Genomic DNA, 21,861 nt, shown 5'->3' on the forward strand with positions numbered 1-21,861 from the left:
GGTGCCTAATTTATACACACCCATTTTGATTGGCTCCTGGGAAGCAATTTGACAGTGGTTTGATAGCCGCAACAACGATACTCTCATTTTTGAAAATAGAAAAATAACTTGTCACAGGAATAACATTCTGCTCAAATACGAACATTGTGCACATCCAGTAAAGTTGCTCCCTGACGTTTAATCAGCTTTACTCCCACCTTCAGCAATCACGTCTGGTAGGAAAAAGTTTGTGTGCTGTTTTTTTCTTGTGTGCTCTTTTTTTTTCATGTGTTCCTTTTTTCTTCCATCCATCCGACCTTCATCCACACTGTGGTTGTGACTGCTCTTTTTTCTTGTGTGCTCCTTTTTTCTTGTGTCCTCTTATTCTTGTGTGCCCTTTTTTCCTTGTGTGCGTCTCTCGCAATGTTTTGTAATGTGTTTTTATTTGTGTGTGATTACCTTTTTTGTTTGTTTGTTTGTTTTATGATTTGCACATCAGGGCCACCATACAGATCACCTTGCAACCTATATAGATTGATTCCATCCATCCATTCATCCATACATCCATCCATCCATCCATGATCTTCCACTTTATCCGGTGTCTGCCTTTTGGCAAATAAAGTTTTGCAAGTATGCCAAACAGATGTCCATTCTTACATTATCATTAGCTGCTTATTCTCACTATGGTCGCTGGCTTGCTGGTGCCTATCCCAGCCACCTTCATGTAGTAGGCGGGGGCACCCAGAACTGGTTGTCAGCCAATCACAGGGCACACAGGTAGGCTGGAAATTGTGGAAACTGGAATTGACCTGGGACCTCAGAACTGTGAGGCAGATGTGCCAACAAGTCTTTCACCGGGTCGCTGCAAACAGATGTTTTGGAGTAAAATATATATTTTGAGATTGCTCCAAAAATGCCCTCCTAATGGTCTCTTTTTTTTCTTCATTTTCCAGCATCCAAGAGGTTAAAAACTGTCGTCAAAGACAATAGAAGATTTTTGTCCGACTAGCTAGCTCATGCATCCCCGGTTAAGTTGTCTCCAAATAAACTGGAGAGCAATAAAGGTGAAATTACCCCATAATGTTATTCTCCACCACAAAAACAAATAGAAGATTGACTTACATACAGCAGTGTTGTTTAGAATGTTTTCGTCACAAGATTTGGACATTGACAAACGTAATCCTTCATTCGAAAGGCTTATCCTCATGAAATCTAGTTAATTGTCTGTCCCAGGATCTCTTTCTGTAATGAGTATGTTTCCACTTTTAATTTGGTGTATTTAAAGCAAGTTATGTCACAAACACAAGGGGCTCCAAGCGAGCAGAGAACCTCACTAAAGGAAGATATAGGCAGTATATTTTTACATTCAACGGAAATGTTTTGAAATCGATTGCATGTAATAATGGCATGTTATAATGTAATGTAAATAATATAATGTGAATGGTGTAATGTTTTGATCTCTCTCTTCTTGTTGTAGCCAATTCATGTAATGTTCAACGACAATGACAATGACAAATGATCTGTCCATGGCAGAGTGATGAATTCATTTTATGCTTGAGATGGGATGAAAGTAAAATCAAATATGAATGCTGTTAACTTTGAAGATGAAAAGATCATTTCACTTGGTCATACCCCTGCACCATAACGCTTGCAGCACAGAGTTGAAGTAACTCAAGGTCATTTTCTAATCTCTGCTGACACAAGCAACACCAAATGGCAAATAATATCCTGACAAATTGACACATTTCCCATTAGGATGAAATTACGCTCATTAAAACACAGACACAAGTAGCAATAATAAAACACCTCAGGAGATGAAATGTAGATTAAAACAATTACCTGAATATATATTTAATTTCAGGGGGGTTTAAGAATAGTAAGAAGTAGAAAATGTGAATAGTTTGATTTTTTTTTTTTTTTTTTGACAAGTGAGGACAGTTTTGTCAGTGCATTTCACATTTGATGATACCAAACCAGTAAACGTATGTACAAACTGAAATCTTGCTACTGAAGAGACAAGTAAGGACAACATCAGCAGTGCGGTTTCTAAAATGTTTTAATTATTACTTTACAATGTTTACATTTTTAATCAAATAAACAAGAACCACAGATTGAATAATTTCATTAGATGCAAAACTTGCTTACAGATTGTTGATCACTTCAGTGTTTGAATACATCAGCCCAAGACACACAGGATCTCTTTTCAGCCTCTGGCTTCTTTTTATGCATGCAAACATTACGTCATTTTCTACACATTCTATTGGTAAGAATTATGGTTACGGTTCAGTAAAGCAAAGTTAGAGATCAAGAGGCATACAGCTTGAATACAGTTTATTTAGTTAGAATGTCTTCAGAATTAAAACCATTTGTTAGCGTTCAAAGGCAGTTGGATATGGACTGTCAATTGTGTTTGTGACTATTAGTTAACAAATGGCCACTGTCTATATGCACAATTCCATGTTCAATACCAACATCAGTATTAGTGATCTTTGGGAAAGTTTGATTTATTTTTATTTTTTATTTGTTTTGCCCTGGTCTATGGTACAGTATTTTAAAGCTGTCGCGGTGATTCTCTTTCTCTCTCTCTCTTATTGTCTAACAAACATATGTCTTAGTTTGGTGGTCAGCCCTCTTACAATGAGCATAATAACAGCAGCAAAACATTATTTGATTTGATAGTAAGGCATTGATCACCATAAAAAAAACCTACACTATGTCCAAACAAATGTAATAAAATTGCATTTATTATTTTCATATTATCCAAGCAAATGCTATTAGAATTGTGAGTTTTGGGATTATCGTTGTTCACGATCATGAAGAAATAAAATGTTCTACCTTGTGTAGATGTTTTACTGGAACCTTTCATCTTTCCTTGGTCTGAATTGCTGGCAAACATAATTGGGGTTGAGACATAAAAAGGACAGGAATAATCAAGCAGCATATTTACATAAATTCTAGAAATTAATTTTTAGAGAAAGGTGTAATACGTTTGCTATGTCTGTGATTAACAAGTTCACTTTATGGCACTTTTCAGGACTTCTCGGTATAGTTAAGCTGAATGTTGTGCGTGATGGTAATTTTAACAATTTTGGCCTACAAAACAGCATATGTAAGTTTAAGTTTTCTTCTAATGTTACTGCACTGGAAGACAACCTTTATTCTTGCGCTATTATCAACTTGTCTTGAAGTGCCCTTTAAAACATTTTACCAATGCATGTACTGTACCTTGAAACTATTCCCACCAATTTACAGAAGATAAAATGTATTAGCTATGAATGTGACGCTGATGATCATGATGATGACATGAGACATTTTTTCAATGAAACTTAACTCTCATTCTCTTCTCATGTCTGTGTATAGGACACACTGGATCTGTACTTTCCAATAATAGCCAATTTCTCATATGACTAGCACGTTCAATAATTACTCCAAAGTCTTCCAGCTCCAAATTGATAATGGTCCGATAAAGTATAGATTGTGCACTTATTTGCACAGTAAGTCGATCCCACCGCCCTAGTCTTACATCAAACAGTCTGAAAAACATGTGCATATTAATATATCAAAGTATGATATGTCAGAGTCATTTAGCATATTGACTGCAGCTGGAGAAATAACAGTTATCGTACGGACATTTACCAGATCTTTTAGCCCTACATTTCGGTCCTTTGAGACCAGTGTACTAAAGAAAAGTCGCTGGCAAAGAGAAGAAATAATGTATACAGTATTTTCTGTGCTCTCACAAGTAAGTGTTAGTGTTATGCTTTTTCAAACAGCTCTTGCTTTCCACATTGACGTTTATAAAAAGCATATCATCATGGCTGCTCATGGAAGAAGAACCTGGCCTCTCTCATTTTGTACTAATTTTATTTGATAGTGTCCATTGGGTGAACTGGACATGCATACAATGTTTGGTTTCCAGATCTTAATCTACTCAATACTTGAGGAAAAGAAACATTTCCCTTCTGTGCATTTTTTTAACAGCCACCTATTAAAGCATTTACAGTATCAAATGACTACAGGTCATAATATCACTTTGTAGAAACAATACATGACAAGTGCCCAGAAAACTCACTTACACATAGAAACGGAACAACAACATCGAAAGACTGATTTCAATTTCAAACTCATTCTTTTTGTTGCGCTAGCTCAAGTACCGTAGGCCTGGAATGAAGTGAGACCGTGGTCATCTCCTTACATTGCTCAAAAGCACCAATAGGACTAAGCTGCTCCTTAAAATAATCATGGGATCCCTTGCTTTTCAATCCCTCAGAGTCACAGTCATTAACTGGTGGCAGTCCAGTTCCCCTCGCAGCTCGAGCGGACCTGGCAATCTCATGCCCGTCTTCTGATCCACACACCAGCACTTTCCTCGCTGCCCATCGCGTGCCGGATGACACTGTGGGCAGAAATGACAGTATTTTTAAATCTTATTACTCCTCGCACATGCACCAAGGTACTTAATTAGTCAGTTTGCATTTCTGTCATTTTTCCAAGCCAACGGCTGGGTAAGTGCTGGTCACATTTGGCCCATGTCAGTTTCGTGTCTTTTGGCAAATAGAGGTTTTTCTTTTTCTTTTTTTCTGGAATTATAACTGTGGTGTCAAAGTCATTTATATTGCAAGACCTTTCATTGTTAGTAGGGCTGCTATGTCTGTAAAATCGGTGCATAATTACTTCATCACATCAGGGGTGTCAAACATATGGCGGGTCCGCCCCTTGAGGATTTTGTGAAGTATTAAAAAAACGTGAGTACAACTGAAACCATTAGTCGAATTATGAAAAGGAAAAGATGTGGGTCACCATCTGGGCCATCAGCAAACGTTTAGCTTTGGTCCCTGTTGTATTATAAACAAGCAGTCTTGTATTTCTTTTTAAATTTACTTTATTTACAGCTCAGAAGTTAGCACATCGCGCCAATGTGTTTGACATGACATCATGAAATCTTCTTGTTGCCCAGCGTCAAAAATGAAACACTACGATTACATTTGATTCTGTTCAATTCTTAGCAGTTCACTGCACTCCTTGCAAAGAAGTTATACAACCACAGATTTTGATTGGTGCATTGTCCTTCCTCTGGATTTTTGTCTTTTATTGTATTCTTTTGTTTATTAATTTTCAGTTCATCTCATTTATGTGTGTTGTGAAAATATGCATTTTAGAAACAAATGGAAAAAAAGATCACAGAAAATTTCCATTTATTTAATGCAACCTAAGAAAAATGCCATATTGAGATACATAAGAGACCACAAAAGGAAGTTATACTACTTCATCTTCATTTTTTTTAGATGGACATTTCAACGGTATATTTACAGTTGACCCCCACTATTCACCAAGAATTGGAACCAGGCTGGCTCACAGAGCCAAAATATACATATGACACCGTTTTTAAGACTGTAGATTTAAGATTGTACCTTGCCAGCTCGCTTGAGGATTGATTTTCTTCATTGCGGCCCCTGAGTGAAAATGCGTTTGACACCTCTGATATACACAATGGTGCCGACAATGGACTTATAAACAACAAATTAACATAGTAAAATATTTTCTACCGAATATTAAGGTGTTAAATGTTGCGCAACGTAGATTCGAAGTAATATGGAGGTGAGAAGAAAAGAAATCCACTTCGCAAGAAGCGCCGAGTAGAAAGAGGTGATTTCCTCAAGCGGGCCACAAAAAATGATGCAGTGGGCCGCATCTCAACCCTGACCTTTGAGTTTGACACCTGCGGTTTATAGACTGTCTTTAATTATAAAGAATATCAGTGACACATTTTGAGTAACTGAATCTCAAAGGGTTTACTATAATCCAAGCACTGGAATTGTTTTCTTTGCTTGCGCCAGTGCTACATAGATAAGACATTTGAAAAAGTATTTAAACGCCATATTACAGAGGGCATTTCAGGCGAGTTAACACCCGAGCAACTCTTCCACGAAGTTGTCCCTCATGACGTGCTTTACTTCCCAGTACTTTTTAATCGCAGTTTCTAGCAGTCAACAGATTTCTCTGAATTTCTGCAGAGAGGGATACTTTAACCATGTTGCTCAATCAGTATATGTCAGCCTGGTGAGGATGTGAGCCTTTTCAGAGCTATGCTTTGATTGCATACAAAACTCAAAGCAATCTTATCAACGGTCTCAGTCTCGCTCACTCGTCGCCTGTATTGTCATGCTTATCTGAATTGTTGCAGAATCTTGGCAAAGCAGAAAAATACCAACATAGAAGAAACTATGTCCAAAACCTAATCGTTTCCATTGTTGCAATGCAATGAGTCATGAGCAGTTGAGTAGAGTGCCTTTTGTATGCAATGTCTTCTTCTTGATTTCTGAGAGGAAAGTAAATCTTTAATCATGTGCGCTAAGGGGGGAAAAAGAGTGTTGGTGACCTCACACGGGTGTCTACTTGGACACATTTTTGTTGATTTTGTACTCATATGGCCATATCTAATCTGCTGCAGGCATGTTTGCTCTCAGGCTCAGTCTACTGCCAATGTAGGAATTACTTGACGTAAAAACATCAGTCTTTCATTTACTAGAAATTAATAACAGTCAGGAATTGTGGGTGTCATGTCACAGACCTGTTTAGCGTGGAAATCTCCATTCTTGTCACAGTTGGGAATGGGAATTGTGAAGAGATCATCATGAGTGCGGGAATTGGATGCCAATCTGTCCAGTGCCCTTTGGAGTTCAGCACGACATGGAGCCTGAGGGGAGACACCATTTTTCAGCCAACATTGAACTACTATTGTGTACTAAACACTTATGCTCATTCTCATCCATGGCTATTGTTTCATAAATTATGTCAGAGACAAGCTAATGAAAACAATGCATATTATGCACAATTCTCCATAATGCAATAAAGTGCACCATTATAAACACGTCAAACTAAACTGAATGAAAATGACATACTTGACCGTTTTTGGTTAATTCCCTCAAAATGTCACTAAGTGGAAGATTTCTTCATTTCTTTGTGGGTTTTTCACATGTCACGATCACAAACTGTATGGAGTTCATTGCATATTTGTATTCAGCATTTAAAATCACCTCCGTAACATATTTATGCTTACTCAGTCAATGGACAGTACAGTAAATGTAAAATTAATGTAGTGAATAAGAAAAATCAGTAAATCATTGTGAAATAGATAAGTTCAATATCTACATTAAATGTTGTGCTGTGTTGTTGTGTTCTTTCTACATCAACATCATTCAAGCTTACACGTTATTCGTTATCCAAATATTTGCAGCATACGGGGCGAAATTCATTAAAAAAATGTTCAACAAAGCCATATTACCTGAGTCAACCCTTTGTATGATTCACAAATACTATGTATGCTCAAAGATGATCTCGGATAGTCATACAGGCCTCACGTTTTATGCACGTGTTCTTAAATACCCTATTTTAGTGATTGCGCCTCCCCTATCGCGCCCTCAGTGCATCACAGAAGACACGATGTGAAGGATTATTGCATGCCAGAAAGACTCCTCGGACATCGAACTTCTGCAGTACACAAATTTACTTGAATCTTAAATAATTAAACCTTATGGTAAATGGACTTTCACTTATATAGCGCTTTTCTACCTTGGATACTCAAAGCGCTTTAGAGACAACCACTCCACCACCGAGCCATTCCGCCCCTTATACATTATCTGTATTGTTGTCCCTTCTCGTGCCCATCCCTTTGGCTGCAGTTTCACAGAGAGACACAGTTATATTAGCGGTACCCAGAAGTCTAATTAGAGTGAAGCTTGTGGCTGACCAAACATGATAACAATCAGAGTTTACCATTGAAATTCCAATTTATTGCAAAAGAAATCTAGGTAAGAGATTTACAACGCTCTGCTTCCACGCTGTTCTCTCTCCCTGTGTGTTTCAGGGAGACAGGCACTCTTCTTTTGGTCTACCTAATATCGGGAGTTGGGGCGGAGGTAGATTACAACTACTGCCTTCATTGGTCAATGGTCACCCCAGGAGCCAATCACGTGTCTTGTAGGAGTGCTTATCTCCCTCCTGAAACTCACACACGCTGTTAGATAGGCACAAGGGAGAGGAGGAAAGAGACTTCACCGGAGCGTTGTAAATCTCTTACCTAGATTTCTTTTGGAATAATTAGGCATTTCAAGTGTAAACTCTGATTGTTATCATGTTTGGTCAGTTACGAGTTTCACTCTAATTAGATTTCCGGGTGCCTCTAATAAAACCATGGCTCTCTACCTCCCCATTTTCCCTATTCAAACCAGTTACATAAGGCATTTGACACAGTTCCCTAAGTATTAACATACTGTCTGCAAATTGGAGAGCGAGCGAGAGAGAGAGAGAGACAGAGAGAGACAGAGAAACGGGAGCAAAAAGACTGGGAAAATTGAGGAAGGCTCAAAAAGCCCTGTTTGGAATCTGCTACAGGTTAATCGGAATAAGGTGAATGTCATGACTAGCTATAAAATAAAGGAGGTGCCCCCAAAAGGCTGAGTTGTTCACAAGCAAGGATGTGGTGTAGTTCACCACTTGAACAACATGAACAACTGGACAAGCAAAAGAACAGCATTTCTCAACATACATTTGGAAAAAATGTAGGGATATTAACATCTACTGTGCCACCATCATCAGCAACATGATAACATCATTGTCTATATCTGGGCATGGAGGACAACATGTAGTATGGTATTTTCTGTCTTTGCAAGAAATTATATTAGCACACGTCAACAGACATTCAATCAGTCTAATATTGAAAGATGTTGTGGAATTTAGAAAAAAGATTTTCGGTGAGAATAGTAAAAAAGTCTGGAAAAACAAATTGTCCTTTCGGGTTTCTTTCTAAAGAACAGCTAAATGGACTGCAAAGGGGTGTTCAGGGATAAGTAAAAATGAAGATCCTTATACAGGAGTGAACGCCTACAAGATAGAAAACCCACCTCAGAGTGGAAGTAATTAAAACATAAAGGGAGGCAAAGCCATGGAGTACGATATGTCATTGTTGGACTTATCTTTCAAGAATGTCTAGTTGCACAGAAAGTTCCCAAGGGCCTTTGTTAAAACCAAAGCCAGGTGGTCAATGAACAACAAAACATCATAATAATATGAGCTAAATACTAATTTTCCATTACAAGGGCCTTTGTTAAAACCAAAGCCAGGTGGTCAATGAACAACAAAACATCATAATAATAGAAGCTAAAAACTAATTTTCCATTACAATCCCCCCTATGGATCATACATTGATCCACAAAAATAAAAAACATAAAAAATAAGGAGAAAAAACATCCCGATTCCCATCTCAAATACGGATTAAGGGAAACCTTCATAAACCACCCCAAAATTATGCTGGGAACTAGAAAACCAACCATAAAAGCAAAAGCAAAAATACACAAAAGCAAAAATAGAGCAAAATCAAACACAATAATAAAAAATATATAAATATGCAGAAAAGAAACATATATAATAATATAAGCTAAATACTAATTTTCCACTATAAAGACTACTACTGTAAATGCATTATTCCCCGAATAGGTCTTTTGCTCACCAGTGCGGCCTTGGCTTCCTCTCTTGCTGTGTTGCTCCTCTGATTTGTTGATTTTGGTGGATGTCGGGCCAGGGTCTTCTGTATGCAGCGTTTGTCTTGTGGACTGCATCTGATGTTGCTGTTGTTTGGGTGCTCGGGGATGATTTCGTCCTGCCGTTCCATCACTAAAGACAACAACAAGTAAAACATCAATTAGAATGAAACCTTATGGTAACTGTCACAGTTACTTTCCTCCTGCCTGGTGCTTCCTCATTTCTGCAGCCATGTCACATTTGACCAGGTTGTTTGAATGACAGCAACCCTGTCGCGGCCTGCACCACATTTACCTCTTTCGGCTTAGTTCTGTGGCCCCTCGGGCAGCCAGCTGCTTCCTGAGGAAATGTCCCCTCCCTCTTCATCCTCCAGCCCTCCAGATGGAGGTTGTTAAAGAGTATTTGCACTGTCATGCTGTAAGTGGGCACTGCTGTGTATGTGTACGTGCATGGGCTCCTCACTGTGCACACATCCACACTCATTTCACCTGTGGCTTGTAAGACTTGGCACTGTTTTGCTCTTCCAGCTTATTACCTGTGGCGTTTTATAGACTGGCACTGGAATCAAAGCGGTCTAAACTATAAAAGCTGTAGATTTGCGCGCTGCTTGCTATGCAAGGTCCCTGCCGGGTATCTAATTAAACACTGTTGGCAAAGAGAAACACAGAGTGCTGTTGCCTGCTAACCGTGGGGATTTGGCTTTGATTTTTTTTTTTTTTGCTTGTCTTAAATGTATGTCAATTTGACTTGTATATGACATATCATGAAAACATGAACTCATTGTGCTTCAAGATAAAATGCAAGATGGCACACATTAAAAATGCACAGTTACAGTATCCTCTGGGGGAAAATTTGACCCAACTTGGGCTTTTGTATGTTTTTGACGCATGATGTCAAAGGAAAAGCATACGCAAAAATTCAGTAGGAGGCTAAAATACTGCATAGATTGTCAAAACATGACAACCTTCAACATGTCATCCTGCTATCCTTTCTAAATGCTTGCAAACAGGAAGTCGAGAGGTTCACCCTGCAGATGTCAAATTTAGCCCATGTCGGGCTCATTTACTACCATTCAAAACTGGAAATATTGTTAATTTTAGACATATGGAAAACCTGATGTCTTTTCATGCATTTCCCCGGATTTTTGCATTAATCCTGCCAATGGCAACTTGCGAACGGAGCACAATAGAAATTTTTGTGTTGGCAACCCAACACCACTGGGCGGCGATAGCGTCCAACCCATGATATTGGCAAGCCTTTGAATGACTTCGATGATTGACTTAGCCTGGACTCTGATAATGCAAAAGTCTTCAAAAGTCATAATACTCTAATTATGACATAATGAATATTCCTTTTTCGATTTCCCAAATATATAAATATACAGAGTAATTACTTTTGCTATTATCGCATTCCTACAATTTTTTTACATAAGCCCCCACCCCCAAAGTGGAAAATAGATAGATAGATAGACAGACAGACAGACAGACAGACAGACAGACAGACAGACAGACAGACAGATAGATAGATAGATAGATAGATAGATAGATAGATAGATAGATAGATAGATAGATAGATAGATAGATAGATAGATAGATAGATAGATAGGGCTGAGGCCACTGAATATTTTGAGGGGTTAAAAGTAAATAAATATTGATATTTGACGATGTTATGACCCTTTCAAAGTCAGCCCAAGTTTGGTGATAATAAGGCCAGGCTAGTGAAAAATCCCCGGACACCCAGGGTTAAAGCAAACAAACAATACAACAAATGAAGGTATGTTGTAATTTTCTGTCAGTACTGGAATGGTGTAAATTTTTGAAAGTTGAGTTTTATTCTCATGCCTGCAACACACACAAAAAATCCAAAAAATGTACATCACATTAATGCAAATGTTGCAGAAAGCCTGTGATGGTTGTATTCATTAAAGTTAGTTTTAAAAATTTCCCTCTTGGCGTGTCTGAGGACTTGTCGGTTTTGTTTATTTTTAGTCCCGCTGATTTTAATCTTTGCCCATCAGCACTTCCTATTGCAAGAGGCAGCATTGTTTCTGTTGTTTCCTTCATTCAAAATTGGTCATTCTTCTCTTTTGTCTCTTCATACTTCCGATAGCATGCACTCCCACTTGATAGAGAAATGTGATTTGAGAGTGGGTCAAGAGTGGGATGTCTTGTTCGTTGCTTCAAGTGTTGTTTTTCTTTTTGGAAGTCAACACTTCTTTGGATAGGATAATGTGATCTCTTTTAATACTCTTGGCGGCATCATTATTACAACAACATCATCACTCCCTGTTCTTTTTTTCAATTGTTTTGCCTTTGGTCAGCAATTAAAACACAGTAATTAAAGTAAAGAAGAAAACATTGTATTTATTGATACAGGTAATGCACATTTCAAAGTTAGGGGGTCCAAAAAAGGTCAATGCTGGGTTCTTGATATCCAACACCTGGGTTAAGGGTTTGACCCACCACATTAGGTCAAGATTTTCATTTACCCATTTCCCTTTGAAACACAAAGGAGTTAGATTATTATGTTTTAGTATCTGGCACCAATGGAAACATAGGACTATAACCTTCAAAGTTAGATGAGTAGTTTTTCCAAACTCATGGTTGAACTCTACCTGACCCAAGATGAGGTCAAAGCAGTGCAAATCTTTTCAACACTTTTGTGTTCACGATATTATTTTATTTTGCGTCTGCTTGTGGAGATATACACAACCACTAACTGCTTCAAAGCAGAGTTCAGACCATCTGAATGACTTGACACTCCTCATACACGTCCAGCAAACAATACAAAAATTATTTTAAGACACCTAAAAGAAGTGTACCACAAAGTTTTTGATTGATTGATGAAGTCAAAAGCCAATGTAAGTTCAATAGATGTTTTTTTTCAGAGCTCTTCTTTCCTTGATCCAAACCAATAACAGTTCTATTGCTTTAAAACCAAATGACCCAGGGTGGCTGTGGTAGCCTGGGTCAAAGGTCAGCTCTCTGAGAATATGTTACTCATCAGCGCCCTTTGTGATGTCCACCCTAAATCCCTCGGACTAGGTCAATAAAGCAACCAGACACCCCACAAGCAAGGCGCGATATGTTGTACCGAAAGTAACATATTTCAGCGTTCCTTTGTAAAAGTGTGAGCGTTTCACTGCGCCAGCAAAAGATGGCTGTCAGTTACTTGATCTGACAGACTATTAGTCATTGATTGCTAGTTTCGATTTGCTCCTTTATGCACTGGAATAACTTGAAATTTTAGCATCTGAATTATGCTTCTATTATAAAATATCACTCGGACCATCCATTGCCTGCATTATCCTAATCTTAATAGCTCATGAAATATTAATTGGGCTGCGAGACCTACTGTTTTTCAATCCATTTCGCTGTTTACTGATGTAACAACCGATGACGGCTTTAATTTTGTCTGAGTTTAGGCATGTGGCATTTGTGATGGTATTGATGTTGGAGTAAGAGAAATTTTAAACATGACTTCCCATTTAAGTCACACTTTTTTTTGGTGGGCATGTATCATGCAAATTCACATTTTAGATTTGTTTTTTCCCTTTCACCCATCTCTGAGCATTCCTGCTCTTTACTGTGCTCGCACTTGTACCAGCCCACCCCGAGCGGAGGAAACGACAGGGTCCATACTTTATTACGTCACTTGTTGTAGACTGCCATTGTACCACCCATGCTCACTAAGCACACACCCACATTCTCCCAGCAGTTATTGGTGCACTAGGATGATGTCAGGAAAGGGGGAACAAAGGTAGAGACAGGGTTTAAGGGAGAAGGTTTTACTTCTGGGTTGAAAATATACTGAAGTGGGCAACTTATATTTTTTTGCTGGTCTGTCATCCTTCAGAGTCTGCCCCCTTTCCGTCATTGTCGGTCCGTCAAGGAAAACAATCATTTTTACAAGGAAAACAAAATTGTAATCATCGGTTCATCAATCCGTCAGTGTAAATCTGCCTAACCTTCCGCTACCACTAGAGAGTGACATTTGACCCTTTTTTTTCTTCTTTTCTGTTCATCAAGCTCTGGTCTACTTCTGTTTACACTCATCGTAATTATTTTTTTCTGTCTTAGTACTTATACTTAAAGTTAGCACCAATTCTGTGGCTCTACAGTTACACTGCAATTTAAACACAACGCGGTAATGTAAGTGTAACATGAAAACAAAGCCAACTAAGCAGTTTAACCCTAGGCTATAATACACCATCCTGTTTTATACAGAAGACAAAAGTGCAATTAACAATCACGTCCACTGGATGGCAATACCATGCTTTACATGACTCTCAAATGGTGGATGTCTTTTCTCATTTATAACTGCCTGCCCTACAACTATAGATGATGGTTTCATTGAAATGCGTCTAAATTGCATCAGTCACGTGCACTACAAGTGAATCAAAGTATTGCTGAGGGTGAATTTACAAAAAAAATGTCTTTAATTAGGGAATTAAAAACGCTAATCAGTTGAAAGCATGCAAATTTGTTCTGCATTCATTGATTACTTGAAACACCTCCCAGAATGCTTTTATCAACAAGAAACCTGAAACCAGGACTAAGAGAGGGAAAAACTACAAATAAATCCCTGGTAAAGTCAGTTGTGCTATAGCCGTAAATGACAAGTTGCGAATAGAACCGAACCAGTTTATTAACTCGACTGAACCACTCCTTTGTGGTACGTTAAAGTGTCTATTGTCTCATTTACTTCAGGCTGATTGCAGTTTGTACTATAAAGATGCAGCATTATAGCAGATAAACATCCAAGTAGTTGAATAATATTTCAGGAAGCAAAAAAGGGGTGTGGCGGGCTGACGGACATATGACGGACATCTGATGTAAGGTCTATCCCAACGATTAAAACGTCGAATGAAAATTGCATTTAAGATATTTTTAATTAGCCATCTTTTTTTTAGCATTTGGATCATTCATCGGTCCATCGGCAAAGCGGGCATCCATCTGTGAGGGTCTGACAGACAGTCTGTCAGGGCTGACAAAGTCCCCACCTCAAGATTTAGGCCCACCAAAATAACTCATATATTATTAAAAAAATAAATTGCCATTGTGCCAAAGTGATCATATGCTAACCTATAGTTACTGTAGAAAGTTTAAAATAGCAGGATACAGACTGTTGGAAATGTTTGACGTCATGCATGAATTCAGGAAAGTGAACCACTACACACCTTGACCTGTTAAGCATAGTGCCATAGTTTCAAACAATTTTAAAGTCTAATTTCTACAGGTGTTTTACAGCTCTGATTGTATTGAATGTCTGTATATAAAATGGGCACTAGACCTGCCTCTGCCATGGTTGAAATATGGTGTGGTTTGCTCTGGATCACAAGCCTTTCTTTTATTCACTGCACTTGTTGTTTTTTTTTTGTTTTTTTTTCTCTTCAGTGTGGTCCAACTCTTTTCAAAGAACCTCATTCCGGAACTATGAAGATGGAAGAAGTCCAACGCATTTATGCAAAGATGTGTTTTAATTTTTCCCTTCTTGATAAACTACAATTATTTTTGCAGGTTTGAAATTTGATGACTATGTAAAGTATTACGGCAACTTGTAAATAGTCATTGGAATGCGTTTGTTAAACCCCAAATGAGAGAAGAAAATTATTTGTCGTGAAGGAAAAACATGGGAGATTACTTTTTTTAATTTTCATTTTTACATAATTTCTGAAGTAGTTTTAGGTTTAAAAAAACACTCAATCAAGGAGGATGAGAATAACTAATTGCATTGCACAGGTTATTTAACAAAACAATTCTTGTGTGCGGGCATGTGTTTGTGTGAGTGAATGTGCACATGTGCATACGTGTGCGTGTGTGTGTGTTAATTATCTGGCTGGGAGTTCAAAAGCCACCCAGACTTTCTTCAAGGAAACGGGAACGCCCTTTTCAGAGTCAACATCAAATGCCAAAGTAGCAATCCTCTCTCAACATAGCCTGGCCCAACTTTAAAGCAAGTACAGCAACACTCTTCAATAAAGTCACTGTAGAAATGTGTTGTAAAAGGGCAATGAAAGTTCTCTTCATTTGCATAATTCGAAACATAAAAGTAAATCAACAGAAATGTGTGTGTGTGTGTGTGTGGGGGGGGGGGGGGGGGGGGGGTGCTGTGGTTATATTGCCACATGCTGCTCGGACCACTTCCCAGTTTTCCAGCTGATGCCAAAACAGATCTCCAGGTGTATACTGTGTTTTTAGTCAGGAATCCACCCAGAGCAGGGCAGGGATGGTTCGTTGGATAGATTGTTGATTTATTCCGCAAGAAAGAATACTGTACATCTGAAAAGAATTGAACGAGGCGCATGCCGTCATTGTACAGGATTCTTTTCAACTTCTTCTTAAGATTCTTAAAATAAACTGAGCAAGGATCACAGAAAGTGAGGATGAATATATAATGATTGATACTGTAAGTCTTTAGAGCATCAGCAGCTCTATGAAGGTCCTGTACCACTAAGGAAAAACATGGCAGTAGCCTTGCTGCCAAATATTCCGAATGACATTTTGTAATGCCAATTAGCCAAAAACAAATAGAGAAAAACAAGTCTTCCAGATGGCTCATCATCCAAATAAACATTTTCTTCCCACCAAAAATATGTTGGATCAAAGCCTCTGTGAACTCAAAACAAACCATGTTTTGTGAACTGCAGACCGGTGTAGTAAGTGTTTTCCCACTTTTGGCCTGCTCTGGGATTCACACTTTTGTCTGCATTCTGTAAGACAGGGATTCTCAACCCTTTTGCAGTCAGGGACCTCTTTTTGGAAAGCAAATTTTCCAAGAACCCCCATTGCAAATCTTTGTAGAAACAAAACAAAACAGAAAAAAATCAATTAAGTGCTCGTTTTATTCGCCAACATATTCAGTTTGACAACAAGTATAATTGTTACTTTTCACCCATATTGAACTTTACAAAATATGTAAATTGCAAATTGCATGCTTCCTTATAACAAATTTTGTCTATTTTCCACAGCTTGCTGCCAAACATATAGTAACTAAATTATCAAACTCTTTGAGGAGCTGTATTAAGTGGGTCTATTTGGCGAATTTAAGAATGATTACGTTTTTAAAAATGTAATAAACCATTTGAATGTATTGCTCTATTGAAGAGTCATGAATACATTTGCAATATCATATAAAATATAATGAAATCAACAAAAATATACATTTTTTTATTAATAACCCAAATTATTTCACGTACCCCCGAGGGTCCACAGACCCCACTTTGAGAACCACTGATGTAAGAAATCTTATTGCACATGGAAAAGAAAAAGAATATCATATATGCATTCATTACGTGCAACATATGCGATATATAAGTAAAGTCAGAGTAGGTAAAGAACATTTGGAGGCAAACTGGTTGTTTTTTGCATTGTTGATTCAACCATGTTTAAAGTTTTGCCAGATATATATTTCAAACCCTAAACTTGACCCTAAACTTTCAGAAACTGTTTAAAGTCGATTGAAAAGCTAATTCCAATAGCAGGTTGGGACATCATCTTAGATTTTAACCAATTAAACGAATATGAATTTTGACCTCTCAACAGATGTAATCAGCCCCTTAGCCTAAGCTCCAGCTTCAGGGGCATCATCAACCAAAGTTAGGTTGTTTTATTGTTTGCACACTGTTTCCAGTTCAAATTAATTAGAGTGAAGCTTGTAGCTGACCCAAACATGATAACAATCAGTGTTTATAATTGAAATTCCAATTCATTGCAAAAGAAATCTAGGTATGAGATTTACAACGCTCTGCTGCAGCGCTGTTCTACTCTCTAGCTGCGCTCCTAGCAGTGAGTGTGAGTTTCATGAGGGAGACGGGTATTCCTACAAGATACATGATTGGATCCTGGCATGACCATCGACCAATGAGGGCAGCAGTTGTAATCTACTCCCGTCTCAGCTCCTGTTTTAATTTTTTGTTTTTATTTATTTTTCAAGTTTTAATTGAAAAATTCTAAATCAAAGTTCCCGTTGCGATAATTTGACGTTAAAAAAAAACATATACACACACACATCAACAACAGTAAAAAAAGCAAACTGGGAAATTATGAGATTAATGGGAATAATGGGTTGTTTTGGCGTTGAGGCCCATTTTTGCCCAATTTCATCATTTAAGATGTCAAATTTCCCTAGATTTTAAAGCGTTCAAATCTGAGATGATGTCCTTACCTGCTATTGGAATATACTTTCAAGTGGTCATTGAACACTCTAACGCATCCAATATACTGTAATTTAGCTATTTTTTTCATTTACTTCCGTGTATTATACATTATTTTAAGGATAATAGGTAATTTCTTTGCCCCTTCCTCCCAAGAATTCACTGTGTTTGAGAAAGCTCAACGTTGGATTGTTTGTGAATCTCTTAGCTGCAGCGCTACGAGGGGTCCCAGTGCGTAAAGGGACGGCAAGTAGCTGATCACGCTTACTCCCCCATAAGAGCCACAGCTGTACAAATGCAGTCCAGCGCTCCGAGTAAGCAAATACAGAACACTAAAGTACTGTGAGGCATTTATGAAATCGTCAAAATCATGACAATGGACATGCTTAACACAATTTCTAAATAATAGGATGGGCTTATTTATTTATTTATTTATTCAGCAGGCAAACGCAAGACAGACTCTTCACAGACCTTATTTTATTCTCTCGTACTTTACTCTTGAAAAGGTTAAGGTTTTCATCCGTACCATCTGTATCCATTTGTAAATAATATTGTTATGTTTTCACAAAAGGAAGAATTTATGTTTCAAACCGTTGAAGACTTGATAGGAATGTCGGCCCAGATGCCAATACACACACACACACAATGACTTATTCTGAGTATTAAGATAGACTTTCAAAGAAGGGGCATTATCACGAAATAGGTCTTAAACCTCTACGAAGTACAACAGCCGGTTCGTGGGAGTTGGTTACAATGAAAATGCGGTGGGGATAAGAAATTGATGGTCTCCATATTTCAGAGACAAACACACTCCTTTGACCCTGGCCATACATCATTGTGTTCAGTCAGCTGTTGAGACCTGCTCCTATCATAGATTCCTTCATTCATCTAGAGTGAATTCTCTTGGATTGTAAAGACCCTCTTCTATTTTTATCCAGCGTGTTCACTGTTGCTAAGTGAGGCACCGTCAGGCACGTATTCAGGAGATTCGCCCCCTGTGTTTAATAAAGCATAAAGTAAATCTACCCCTTCTGTCTACTGTTTCTTTTCATCTTCCTTCTGCACTGTAAATTTTACTGGCTCTATACTCCTGTAAATATGCCAATCAATCTTGTGCTATGGATTCGAGTGGCTTCCCAGAAGAATTCATTTACTATGTATTGGGGACTTCTCCCCCACTTTTTCATGATCCCAAGGGTAACAAGAAGCATGTAGCCTAACCAAACTAAGTGATCAGATTTCAGGGCATCAAAAAGGAGACTTTTGAACTTAGCGAAAAAGCTTTTGGCCCTTAAGAACAACATCAAAGCCAGTCATTTACAATTTCAAGCTACATCCGTGCTACGAATCTGGTCAGTACTAGGACATACCTCTTCTCTTTTTTATCATGCACTAAACAGCTTTCCTCATCTTTCTGATTCCATTTAGTCACGCTATGTGCTGGCCTAACCTATGCTGGCCCTGCACGGAGAGCAGAAGGCTCTCATTTCAGCTCTGGCAGAATGAGTGCTGATGAGCTCATCCTCCTGCAGGAGCTGGACGCGGTGGGCGATGCACTCGAAGGCTTGTTAGGGCCTGGGGGTGGGGCTGGGGGTGGTGGGCAGTGGAAACAGATGCTGCACTGGAGATGAGTGTCCTGGGAGTGTTTTAATGACCGATCCAAGTCTTTGTTGTTCTGCTCGAAAGACTGCGCGTTTACCAGTTTGTTCAAGCGACGCACGACCAACATGTGAATAGCTCGGAACCACGTCCACGACACTTCATATAAATTGACTCGCACAGAAGGAAGGAAATCAACGCCACTCTGTTTGGAATAAAGGAAATAGCAAGAGGTGGAACTATTACATCAGGGGGGAGAAGTTAAAGTCCATTGAACTGGAAAGGAATATGCAGATAAGGCATACCACGGTGGAGAAGTGAAAACAGGCCTTAATGTGTGCTGTAGGAAAACAACAGGGGATAACACAAACTCTGTGCAGAGGTGTGCTATCAAGACATCAAGGGGAGACGCAAATTTAAAACTTATGCAGCAGGAGGATGAGCAATGAAAAAAAAAAAGATAGCACCAAGTGAATTACTGATTGCTGAGAGCTCTATTAGCCCCAGACTGGCCACACTCCATTACAGTCTTTTGATACGGCAGCTTTTATTGCCTTCTCGCACACACAGCGCCACACACGCAGGCGTAGATGCTCACATTCCCACAACCACCAAAAGGCTTTCGACTGCCTGCACAATCTCAGGATCTGAGACACTGGCGTGATTGTGTGAACGCACACACATTTACACCTTTTAATCCCACCTTTAATGAATGCATATTTTAAAAACTCCACCTCGTAGGTCAAAAGGTCAGACAGACCGTGCGCTCGAGCAGCAGATGTCCCCTCGTGCATACACGCCTACACCAGCTATCGGCACAGCGCTCTGCTTTGGATCCTGCTGCAGGGCCCCTTTCGCAGCAAGTGGCTGCAAGACAACAGGGGGACTGTGTGCATGCCCCCAACAGGCCCATGCAGAAGGAGCTGCTGTGTGGGTCGTCGCTAAGATCAGTGTAAACAACACTTCCCAGGCCACTCGCAGGTAAGCTCAACATCCAGCAGCTTTGATTGGCGGCTCTTGATAGGAATCCAAAAGATAAGGAAGAAACTCACCTGAGTTTTCCTCCAGCTCCCTCTCGTCCGTGCAAACCCCTTGGCCGTGCATGAGCGAGTGCAGCGGTCTCTCGATACCCTGCGGCGGGTAGCAGCGCAGGCCAGCGCCACATCGCGGCGAGTAGACGCCGCAGTGCGCCCCTTTCGGCAAGGCACATGTGGGGCAGCAGCCGCAGCCGGGCTCACGCACCGTCTCCTCACAGTTTTCCGGCAGTTGGCAGCTGGCTAGCCTCTCCTCGGAACACACGGGGCAGCGGATGGCCTGGTCGGACAAGCACAGTGCCACTAGCATCAAAGTGGCAAAAGCCCACAGGCCCCAGCAGGATGGAGCCACCGCCACACCACCCTCACGCACCATGGCAGCCTGCACCGAATCCTGTGCACCGGTCACCTTACGTTCCTGTCTGGCGCTCGGCTTTAGGTCACTTCTAATTCAAAACAGCAGATTGGAGCCCAACGAGGGGTTGACAGAAACTCTTTGTCCAGGATGGGCTTTGATATTTTCAGCTTGGGACACAATGCCTCGCCTGTATTGCTGCTCTGTCCCACCGATTCAGTGGAACAGCACTGAAATAGAAGCTTGCTCTTGATCTGCTCAGCTGGCGGATGCAGTGATGATGAGAACTAGCTTTTGTTGTGGTAAAGCGAATATTCACCAGCGTGACCCTGTTCTTCAAGTCCGTTCTTCCCAATCTCTGTTGAAACAGCCAAAAATCTGCTCAACAAGTGTCCAGCTGTAAAAATCACCGAAAGGCAATGTTTTCAAGAGCAACGACGGTCTTTCCTCTTGCTGGTGTGCAGTGCAAAGATCTGGCGCCTGAGAATGGCTCAACTTGAGTGGCTCTCTTTGGACTTTATACTGGTCTATGGACACGCCTCTTTTTACAGTGAGAGAAGCTGAAAGGCTCAGCAGAGAAAAGCCAGACTAAACCTCTCTCTCTCTCCCGTTCTCCTACTCACCAACGCAATCTTACTTGCCCTCCCTTGTTCTTTTCTCAACCTTGAGTGCACAAAGAAGGAAATGGCAGAATTCTGCTCCGCTTGTTTGCAAATGCAACTCTCCTTCCCTTAACAAAATGTTTCGAAACCAGAACAAACACGTTCTACGGACCCCTCATTCACCTGTGGGAGCATAACAACAGCAAACGTGTGTGCTCATGTTTGTTTGAAAGAATGCGCAAAACTCCAGCTTGAATTGCCTCAGACCACATGTTCTGATATGTGGTCTCTTGCTATTCTGAAGTGGGTAGCCACCAAAGGGAAAATGGACAGTCTAACCCCTCCTAACACCACCCTGCTCCACTGGCCCCCAGCCTCCAACCATCCACCTCCCCCACCACACCCAATGGAGAGCAGAGTAAGATTTACAGAAACACTGACGAACAGCTTGTTAAGTGGGTTCGCTGATGTAATACTGCACATTAATTATGCTTTTTGATTGTCACCAATACCTTCAAGGTATTCAATACCCCCCCCCCCCCCACACACACACACACACACACACATTTTCCAGAGTCTCCTTTTTACCATGGAAAC

At 39.7% G+C, this 21,861-nt stretch overlaps 1 protein-coding gene across 2 annotated transcripts; it reads right to left on the reverse strand.

Moving 5' to 3' along the window:
• Positions 1 to 2,017: 2,017 nt before the first annotated feature.
• Positions 2,018 to 21,157, reverse strand: LOC148420779 (insulin-like growth factor-binding protein 4). 2 transcript variants are annotated; one of them, XM_088420316.1, is made up of 5 exons: positions 20,681 to 21,157; positions 20,326 to 20,587; positions 9,488 to 9,651; positions 6,551 to 6,676; positions 2,018 to 4,375 (listed from the first exon to the last, which is right to left on the reverse strand). In XM_088420316.1, the coding sequence occupies exons 1-5, from the start codon at positions 20,681 to 20,683 to the stop codon at positions 4,238 to 4,240; spliced, it is 693 nt and encodes a 230-aa protein (XP_088276442.1). In that variant the 5' UTR covers positions 20,684 to 21,157; the 3' UTR covers positions 2,018 to 4,237. The 2 variants fall into 2 exon arrangements, with proteins under 2 accessions (XP_088276442.1, XP_088276441.1); XM_088420315.1 differs by having other exon boundaries at positions 20,326 to 21,157.
• Positions 21,158 to 21,861: the final 704 nt, after the last annotated feature.

Source organism: Hippichthys cyanospilos, chromosome 7, assembly GCF_059441005.1.
Source record: "Hippichthys cyanospilos isolate Australia breed blue-spotted pipefish chromosome 7, RoL_Hcya_1.0, whole genome shotgun sequence".
In the NCBI taxonomy this organism is placed as follows: Eukaryota; Metazoa; Chordata; class Actinopteri; order Syngnathiformes; family Syngnathidae; genus Hippichthys; species Hippichthys cyanospilos.